Source organism: Danio rerio, chromosome 5 (assembly GCF_049306965.1).
Source record: "Danio rerio strain Tuebingen ecotype United States chromosome 5, GRCz12tu, whole genome shotgun sequence".
Lineage (NCBI taxonomy): Eukaryota > Metazoa > Chordata > Actinopteri > Cypriniformes > Danionidae > Danio > Danio rerio.
Genome location: NC_133180.1, coordinates 13893779 through 13903346, shown reverse-complemented (window position 1 = coordinate 13903346; position 9568 = coordinate 13893779). Strand labels below are relative to the sequence as shown.

The window sequence follows — 9568 nt, the reverse complement described above, 5'->3', positions numbered from 1 at the left end:
TGAATTTACAGACAAGTCCCCGGAGGGTGCTTTATTTACAAAGTGAATGTGATGTACAAGGTGCTCTTCTTTAGGGTGAGGTGCTCTGGTGCTCCGGGAAGTAGGTGAAGGACAGTGAGTAGTCGGGTGAAGGATCGTCACGAGCTGGAGTCCGCTAAGGAGAGACAGAGAGACAAACATTAGCACAGGGAGTCATAGAATGAATGAAGCTCATCTTCTCCTGGCGTAGGTTGGGCTTATATGTCTCTCGGCTTGATGCGCTCCAGCTGTGATCGATCCTGACTTGATGATGGTCCAGCTGGGTGAAATTAGCGACCAGGGCGACGTGGCAAATAATCGCTCGCTACATTCCCCCCCCCTTAGCGTCGTCCTGGTCCTGGGTGTTCTGCGGAGGAAAGGTAGAGTATTTAGAGGGGGGGTAGAATGTTTTGACAGACCTGCCCATCCTGACCATAGCCTTGAGAGCCCGTCGGCGTTTCCGTGGGAGGCCCCGGCTCGATGTTGAACAGTGAAGTTGTAATCCTGGAGCGACAGGAACCATCTGGTGACTCGAGCGTTGTTATTTTTCGCTGTTGACATCCATTGTAGTGGAGCGTGGTCGGTCACCAGGGTGAATCTTCTGCCAAGTAAGTAATACCTGAGCTCCAGGATTGCCCACTTGATCGCCAGGGCCTCTTTCTCTACCGTGGCGTACCGGGTCTCTGCAGGGGTAAGCTTCCGACTCACGTACATGATGGGGTGTTCTTCATCGCCGTGGACCTGGGAGAGGACCGCGCCCAGGCCCGAGTCGGAAGCGTCTGTCTGAAGAATGAAGGGGCAGCCAAAGTCAGGTGCGTGCAGTACCGGTGAGGATGTTAGTGCAGTCTTCAGGGCTTGAAACGCGCCATCTGCTTCTCTGCTCCACTGTATCCTCTCTGGCTGCCCCTTTCTGGTCAGGTCTGTCAAAGGGCTGGCTATGGATGAGAAATTGGGAATGAAACATCTATAGTAGCCCGCTAACCCCAGAAATGCACGTACCTGGGTCTTTGTGGTGGGTTGTGGAGTTTCTTGTAGTGCTCTGATCTTGTTCTGTTGTGGCTGTATGAGACCTCTACCGATGTGGAAACCGAGGTATTTGGCTTCTGCTAGACCCAGGTGGCATTTCTTGGGATTAGCTGTGAGCCCAGCCCTACGAAGATCAAGGAGCACCCTCCGCAACCGGGATAGATGTTCTTCCCATGACTCGGAGTGGACGATTAGGTCGTCGAGGTATGCTGCTGCATACGGCTGGTGGGGTCTCAGCAGGATGTCCATCATACGCTGGAATGTTGCTGGAGCCCCGTGGAGCCCGAAGGGAAGAACCCGGTATTGCCAGTGCCCACCGGGAGTGGAGAAGGCGGTTTTCTCCTTGACGCTTTCACTTAGTGGTAGTTGCCAGTAGCCTTTGGTGAGGTCGATCGTGGATATGAATCGGGCTCCACCCAGCCGATCCAGCAGCTCGTCCACCCGAGGCATGGGGTACCCGTCGAATTTGGAAATTTCGTTCAGCTTCCTGAAGTCATTGCAGAAGCGGAGGGTGCCATCGGGTTTGGGGACCATCACTATGGGGCTGGACCACGGGCTACGAGATGGTTCGATGATTCCCAATTTCCTCATCTTTTGGATCTCCTCGTTGATAGCCAGCCGGCGAGCTTCTGGTACTCGATAAGGCCTCTGCCGGACGATGGTGCCAGGTGGGGTGATGATGTCGTGCTGGATGATGGTGGTTCGGCCCGGTTTCTCTGAGAACACATCCCTGAACTGACCGACCAAGGCTTGCAGCTCCGCCTTCTGATTTGGTGAGAGTTGCTCACCTATATGGACAACGGGAGAAGTTTCTTCTGAGAAGGCAACTAGATGACCTGGAGCTGCAACCCATTTCTTCATCAAGTTGATGTGGTAAAGTTGTTCTTCTCTTCTTCGTCCCGGCTGACGGACTCGATAGTTTACCGGCCCTACCCTTTCTACCACTGTATATGGCCCCTTCCAGGATACCAAAAACTTTAAGGTGGTGGTAGGTATCAGGATCATTACCTTGTCCCCTGGGTGGAACTCTCTGGGTTGGGCGGGCCGGTTATATAATCGCTGTTGGGCGCGCTGGGCTTCAGTCAGATGTTGCTTGACGATGGGCATGACTTTCTCTATTCGTTCTCTCATGTCCCGCACGTGCTCAATTACTGACCGTTGTGGGGCTGGCTCTTGTTCCCAAGCTTGACGAGCCACATCCAATAGCCCTCGTGGTTGGCGGCCGAACAGCAGTTCAAATGGTGTAAAACCTGTAGATCCTTGGGGAACTTCTCTGATCCCGAAAAGCACGTACGGGATCATGAGGTCCCAGTCGCGCCCATCCTCTGCCACCACCCTGCGGAGCATCTGCTTCAGCGTCTTGTTAAAGCGCTCCACCAAGCCATCAGTCTGCGGATGATAAACAGAGGTTTTTATTTGCTTTACCTTTAGGAGGCGGCAGAGGTCTGCCATCAACCGGGACATGAATGGGGTGCCCAGCTCTGCTGGTATTCCTACTCGGCTGCATAATAAAAACAGCTCCTTAGCGATTGCCGATGACGTGGCTTTTCTCAGAGGGATCGCTTCTGGATATCTGGTGGCGTAGTCGAGGATGACAAGGATGTGTTCATGTCCCCGGGCCGACTTCGGCAAAGGCCCTATTAAGTCCATGCCAATGCGGTTGAAGGGCACCTCAATGATGGGTAATGGTATCAGAGGGCTGGGGGGTGGTCGTTGGGGAGACGTTCTTTGGCAGATGTCGCATGCCTGACAATACCTCTTTACTTCTCCATCCAACCCGGGCCAGTGGAAACGATCTCTGATCCTTTTGATCGTGTTGGCTGCTCCTAGGTGTCCTGCCATCGGGTGAGTATGTGCCAGTTCCAGAACAGTCTCCCTTTTGGTCCTCGGGACGACCAATAGCGTCTTCGTTTCCCCCCGCCTCTCTTCGACACAGTACAGCAGACCATTTTGCACAATAAAATGTGGGAGGGGGTGAGGGCTGATCCGGACTTGATCCGGACTTGTGGCCAGCAGTGCTTCAACGTTTCATCTTCACGCTGTGCTCTCCCGAAATCGCCACCTGCGGTAATCTGTTGGAAAAGATCATAGTACAGGTTAGCCGATGATGACTCACCCCCTCTGTCGCTCTCGGTGGCCATCAGCGCTGTTTGGCGGTCCCGTTGAGCCCGTCCCTTGCTGTTCTTCTTTGCCCGAGCCGATCGAGCCTGATGGTGGGTGAGGAGATCATCGAACCCCGGCCAGTCTCTGCCCAAAAGGAGGGGTACTGGAAGATCTGGGACCACTCCTACTTCGATGCGCCAGCTTCCCGACTTCGTCGCTATGGTGACTCTTTGGGCGGGTACGTGGCGGGTATCACCGTGTATGCATGTAATCGGGATTCGACCTTTCCCTTCTTGATGGTATTTTAATGTGTTTGGGTGGACCAGTGTTATTGCACTTCCTGTATCCAGTGTGGCCGTCTGTGTTTTCCCGTCTAAACATACTTTTCGGGTGGGAGCTTCGGGAGGGACGTTGCGGTGTACCACGCACCCTGCCGTCCAGGCCGGGGCCGAGAGTGTTGTTGGCTCTGTGGGCATCGGCTCGTCGACTGGGCTGGGGACCGCCGGTCTGCTGCCTGGTCGTGTTGTGCCCTCCACCGGTCGCCATGGCGCATTTACCCTCCGGGGTGGCAGAGCCGCTCTCTCCCCAGTCTCCCGGGCCACATGAGCTTCCGCCAGCTCCACCGCCTCCACCAAAGCGGCCAGCGAGTCGGGGTTCCTCATGCTGGTAAGTGTGCGGAGCCGTCTGGGTAGCGCCCTCATCATCTTTTCAATGACTACTTTCTCAGCGACCTGGACTGCGGTTGGATCTCCTCCCAGTAACCATAATCTTCCCAATCTGGATAAGTTGGCTGCTTGGGTCCGAACCGGCTGTTTGTCATCATAGGACCACTGAGAAAATTGTTGTGCTGCGCTTATATTGGAGAGTCCCATTCTGGCGAGTATCTCCTTTTTTAATGCTTCATAGTCGTCATTTTTCGGTGTCTCTAATGCGAAATAAGCTCTTTGAGCTTCTCCTGTCAGGAATGGCGCTAACATCCTCGCCCAACTTTCCTTCGGCCATCTCTCTCTTTCCGCAATTACCTCAAAGGTGTGCAGGTAAGCATCAATATCATCCAGGTCGCTGAGTTTTGTGATAAATCTATGGGCGCTCACCTCAGAGAACTGGCTGGAACCGGCCGCTTGGCGGAGCTGTTGTTCCATACGGTCTTGTCTGACGGTGAGTTGTTCAGTTATCACTTGTTGTCTTCTTGAGATTTCCGCTAGATGGCGTACTACCTCTTCGATCGACATGACTCAGGAGGGGATGACAGCCGAGTAAGAGAGCGTGAGTGAGAGAGAGAGCGGATGCCTGTCTGTAAACAGAAGAAAAACAGAGAAAATTCAGTGGTTACTTCTTCTTACTGGTAAGTGCTGAATTTTTTCCCTCTGAAAAAGCGCGCATTCTCCACCAGTTGTAGCGAGGCAGGGGGAAAACAGCGGCACAACAGGATGAGTTTACAGACAAGTCCCCGGAGGGTGCTTTATTTACAAAGTGAATGTGATGTACAAGGTGCTCTTCTTTAGGGTGAGGTGCTCTGGTGCTCCGGGAAGTAGGTGAAGGACAGTGAGTAGTCGGGTGAAGGATCGTCACGAGCTGGAGTCCGCTAAGGAGAGACAGAGAGACAAACATTAGCACAGGGAGTCATAGAATGAATGAAGCTCATCTTCTCCTGGCGTAGGTTGGGCTTATATGTCTCTCGGCTTGATGCGCTCCAGCTGTGATCGATCCTGACTTGATGATGGTCCAGCTGGGTGAAATTAGCGACCAGGGCGACGTGGCAAATAATCGCTCGCTACAATATATATATATATATATATATATATATATATATATAGAATATTCGTAAAAACACGCTATTCGTGCCTTTCCGAATACCGTATTCGGGTTCGGCTCCACCCTTAATATATATATATATATATATATATATATATATATATATATATATATATATATATATATATATATATATGCAAGTTATATGTGCTTTCTCCATGGGAAAGCTGGCTGTCAATTGTAGTTCTAGTTTAGAAATGCGTTTGTCATAGGCTACTGATTTTATGAAGGAAGGCTGTCAAGTGTTTAAGAAATGGCATGAGCAGTCTAACCAATGAGGTGAATGCATTAACATTAAATTATACATAATTATTAGAAAGTAACGTTAAATCTACTGTAAAATGGATAAGAAAAGCAGGAAGAATACAAACAGTGGAAATATTAACTGCTTACCTTTAGATCAGGTTCTTGCAGGTTTTCACACAAATTTATTGTAATGGCGATAGTTTTACCTGTTTTTTGTGACTTTTGCGAACTATGAAATTTGATGGGAGCTACGATATAAGCTATAGGCCAATATTAGGTAAAGATAGAGTAAATATTTAGAAAACTGATGAATAAATAAAACTAAAATGTATGCCTTAAAACGCAAACCAAGTGATCTAAAAAAAGACCAACATATCAGTGAAATATAGCAGCTCTTATTATTGACCCCTAGGTGGGGATCTTATGCTGTGGTTGCGGATTCTGTTAACTAGAGATTTTCTGCACAGTTTAAAACACAATTTAGCCTAAATGCGTAGCTAAGTTACTTAAGCAAGTCATTGGACAACAGTTTGTTCTGTAGTCAATCGAGAAAAGGAAAAACATTTATAAAAGGGCTTAATAATGTTGATCCAGTGGTATAAAAATGCTTTTATTCAGGCCAAACAATAGAAACAAGACTTTCCCCTGCCAGAAGGAAAAATATATTAGGAAATGCTGTTAAAATGTTCTTGCTCTGTTAAAAAGCACATGGGATATATTTGAAAAGAAAGCAAATTTCACAAGAGAGGAAATAACAGGATGACTTTAACTGTACATGAATATGTGTGTGACATGCTGATGATCAGCACCTTCAAAGTTAAACTCTGCAGCGACTCCACAAATCTCATGTGTTGTGAACTGCATCTCATGTTCAATCCACTATCAGCGCTGAAAGTTTATATTGTGCAGCCTATTGTGCTGGTCTGAATTAGGTTATGAAGAGTATGAAAATATATGAAGTCAAGAGTTCATTTGCAAAAGTAGATGACTCGATTTTTGTGCTTTTCTGGTCTCATGTTTTTATCCCGGGAATTATGGTGTGCAGGGGGAAACAAAACAAAACATGAATTTGATGGGGGTTTTTTGTTTGTTTGTTTTTTGAATAACTTCATGTTAAAATTTAAATAGCTAATCACAATAATGGCAATAATATTAATAATATGACCTTGCAGGCCAGTAGCCAGGGAGGTTTGAGTGGTTCGGAAGACCTACCCTACACTGATAAAGTATTGACTACTGTATTGTTTTAAATAGGGAAAACATTTTATAAGTAACTTTTATTCTCATTTATGGACCTTATTCTTGAAACAAAACAAAATAAACGACCAATAAAAAGGTGTGAAGCACCAAAAGCAGCCCGTATAAAAACTGATTTGAATACTATTTTGGCTATTGTTATTATCCATGAATTTACAAATGCACTTTTTTACAAGAGAGGCTAGAAAAATCATCAAGCTTTACATTGTTAATATTATTATTATTATTATTATTATTATTTATTTTATTGTTATTATTACTACTACATTTTAATTATTTTTCATTGAAATGGTAAAATTCTGATTGAGGATAATGTAATGTGCTGACATTAACAAATTCCTATTTTTCTCCCGAATTATATGACGTCATAAATTATTTATTTTTAAAAAAAAGCATTTTTTCATATTTCTTTATTTGAAATCTTTAAGAAATATTTTTGGTACATCAAAAAGTTTGGTTATGATGACCACCCGACAAGCTAATCTAGCTAAAATAGTGCTTTAAATGTTACTTAAATGCAGTATTTAAATCTTATAATTAAATAGAAAATGAGGCGTATAACTGCAAAAAGATCCACCTTTGGAAAAAGGTGGCTACTGGCCTGTCTTGTCATTTTTATTTAAAAAATACTTTAGTCACCCAGTGGAATAAAGTAAAACCTTCAGAAAAAAACATGGATCAAACAGCTCGTAAATAACACAAATAAAACCTTAAAGTGCACTGAACAAAAATATACAACATCCTATATGCATTCCTCTGTCTCCCATTCAGTTTTTTTTATTTTTTTACTTTTTTGTTTACATTTCTTTTTTATTAATGGTTAAAGAACAAAGTACAGATCAATACAAATAAGAAAAAAAGAAAAGAAAAAAAGGTCAGGGGTGTACAAAAAAAAAGCTAAATGAAAATAAGACAATTATATGCATACTAAGAAAGGGTAAGGGCCAGTGGTAAGGGTCTTGCGGGATTACAAAATCTTGTAAAGAAAAAAACAGTTTTAATGGCTTTTTTTGTTAGTGCTTTGCTTTAATGCTGTTCGTTTAATATTCTAATTCTTCCCGTTTAGCTGGATAACATGGTTTTTGGTTGTTACATTTGCATCTGTAAATATGGTACTTTTTAAATATTATCAAAAGATTAATAACATAAGCTTCTGTCTATATATTTTTTTATGTTCTAAAATCCAAAAAACAACATGTTGGTATTAAACATGAAAATTTGGCAATATTTGTTGTTAATGAATTTGGAGATCTCGTATGCACAAGGACTTTTAATTTCACCCAGCCAGCCTCAGCGCTTCCTGTTATAAAATTCCAGCATCTTTCATTATAAAATTGCCACATTTAAGGTCTGATTTCTTTAAAAATCAGTGATCTTCACTGCCTGATAGATATACAATATATGGGTCTTAGAGCGGACAAGAAGCGCTGCATTAAATTGCATTTCTTTAAAATATGATATTTTACCCCAATATTTTCAATCCGCTCGCCTGCTGATCCTGACGTCGCTAGCAGTTACACGGGTTTTAAACCTCGTTTTACGCTTGAACAACTAAATGCATGCTTAAGTCTGTTTAACTGAATGTATTACAATTACATTACAACATCTATGCTGTAAAAGCAACCTTATGAAATTGAAAATAGTCACATCAAGTTTTCACCGGAAGTTTATCATTGGCTGAAAAACACTAGCTGCACTGCATAATTCCAAAAGATATGTGGCACGGTTTCTGGCTGTGACAAACAAAATGAACGGTTTCGATCTATGTCCTGTTTGAACTTGGAAAGAACATGTTTGACAGGGCAAGATTTATGCAGAGTTTATGTCAATCACCACCAAACCAGCACCTCTCCTGACAGCTGAGCGGGACGCTGCAAAATAAACCCTGACACTCTGACCAATGTAAGGAGAGTTTACTCACACGTGACTTGTTTTAGCTCTTTTGGTCCGATTAGAAACTTTGCAGTGTGAAAGCGAACCGCTCCAAGAGCAAAGAGCAACAATGTAACAATTTTAATCTCTGTTTCGGAACAACTGAATCGATTCACAGGTGTGAAAGCACCCTCAAATAGGGCCTCTTTAACCAATTTAAACCTCTAATGAACTCAGACCAAGAGATAAGTCATTAAGTAACCTTGGCGATATAATACCTGTCCCACCAGAAAAAAAACAAAAAAACTTTTTAAACCAATTTTTAAAAAATAATAATCTAACTCTTTTTATTTTTATTGATCAAACAGGGGTGTACAGAGTTATACATAAAACAGTACACAATGGAATTAACAAAAATTAATTGTGTACATTAAGTATTTTTTCCAGTAGTTGAGATGTGTTAATAGCTTTGGTATTACTTTGTATAGCAGTGAGGGAATCTTAAAAAAGTTTTAGATCAATGAAAAATAGTTTACAATTTGGTACAGTCAGCATACATTTTGTTTTGTGGATGTGATACTTTCCAAATAAAATCAGAAATTTAGTTACTTTGTCCATTTCCAGAAATCCAGAGTTGCAATCCGTAAATAAAACCATTTGTTCAGTTATACTGATAAATTTATAAAACACTTCAAAAAGTAGTAAGGAAACTTGGGTTTTGTGTAACTGCAACAGAAAAATAAATGAAGAATTGTTTCCGGTTCCATTTTACAAAAACAACACAAGGGTGAAAAACCTTCCTTGAACTTACTTATAAAATCATTGCATGGATAATATGTTTGTAATATTTTATAATTAGTTTCTTTTACTTTATTAGGAATTTTGTATTTTGTAATATCTGACCAGATTTTTGAGGAAAAGAAGAATGCTTGTTTCCATTTAACCATTGCAATTGGAGGAACACTTTTATCTGCAGTTAGGATTTTCCTATTTTTATCAAGGATAAAAAATGTAAAAATAATCTAACTCACCATACGATGAAACAAATGAACATTTCCCTGTCACTGGAGGCAGAACTTTGGCTTATTAATATTAAATACGGAATAACTGGACGCTCATTGGTTAGCGCGTGACACTGATAGTACTAATATTCATGAGGAAGCTCAAGCGCCGCCTACTAGGCAGCCGTGTCGATCTGCATACAAAACGGATGGTCTTCATTCATTTCTTC

The 9568-nt window shown here is 43.1% G+C and overlaps 1 protein-coding gene across 1 annotated transcript; it reads right to left on the bottom strand.

The window, feature by feature from the left end:
- On the bottom strand, nucleotides 1-4924 carry LOC141385769 (uncharacterized). The gene is made up of 2 exons (XM_073951985.1): nucleotides 3161-4924; nucleotides 1-154 (listed from the first exon to the last, which is right to left on the bottom strand). The coding sequence occupies exons 1-2, from the start codon at nucleotides 4377-4379 to the stop codon at nucleotides 138-140; spliced, it is 1236 nt and encodes a 411-aa protein (XP_073808086.1). The 5' UTR covers nucleotides 4380-4924; the 3' UTR covers nucleotides 1-137.
- Nucleotides 4925-9568: the final 4644 nt, after the last annotated feature.

What these genes read in the sequence shown, in the direction of transcription:
- LOC141385769 (XM_073951985.1), bottom strand. Translation starts at nt 4,379, where the DNA reads ATGTCGATCGAAGAGGTAGTACGCCATCTAGCGGAAATCTCAAGAAGA.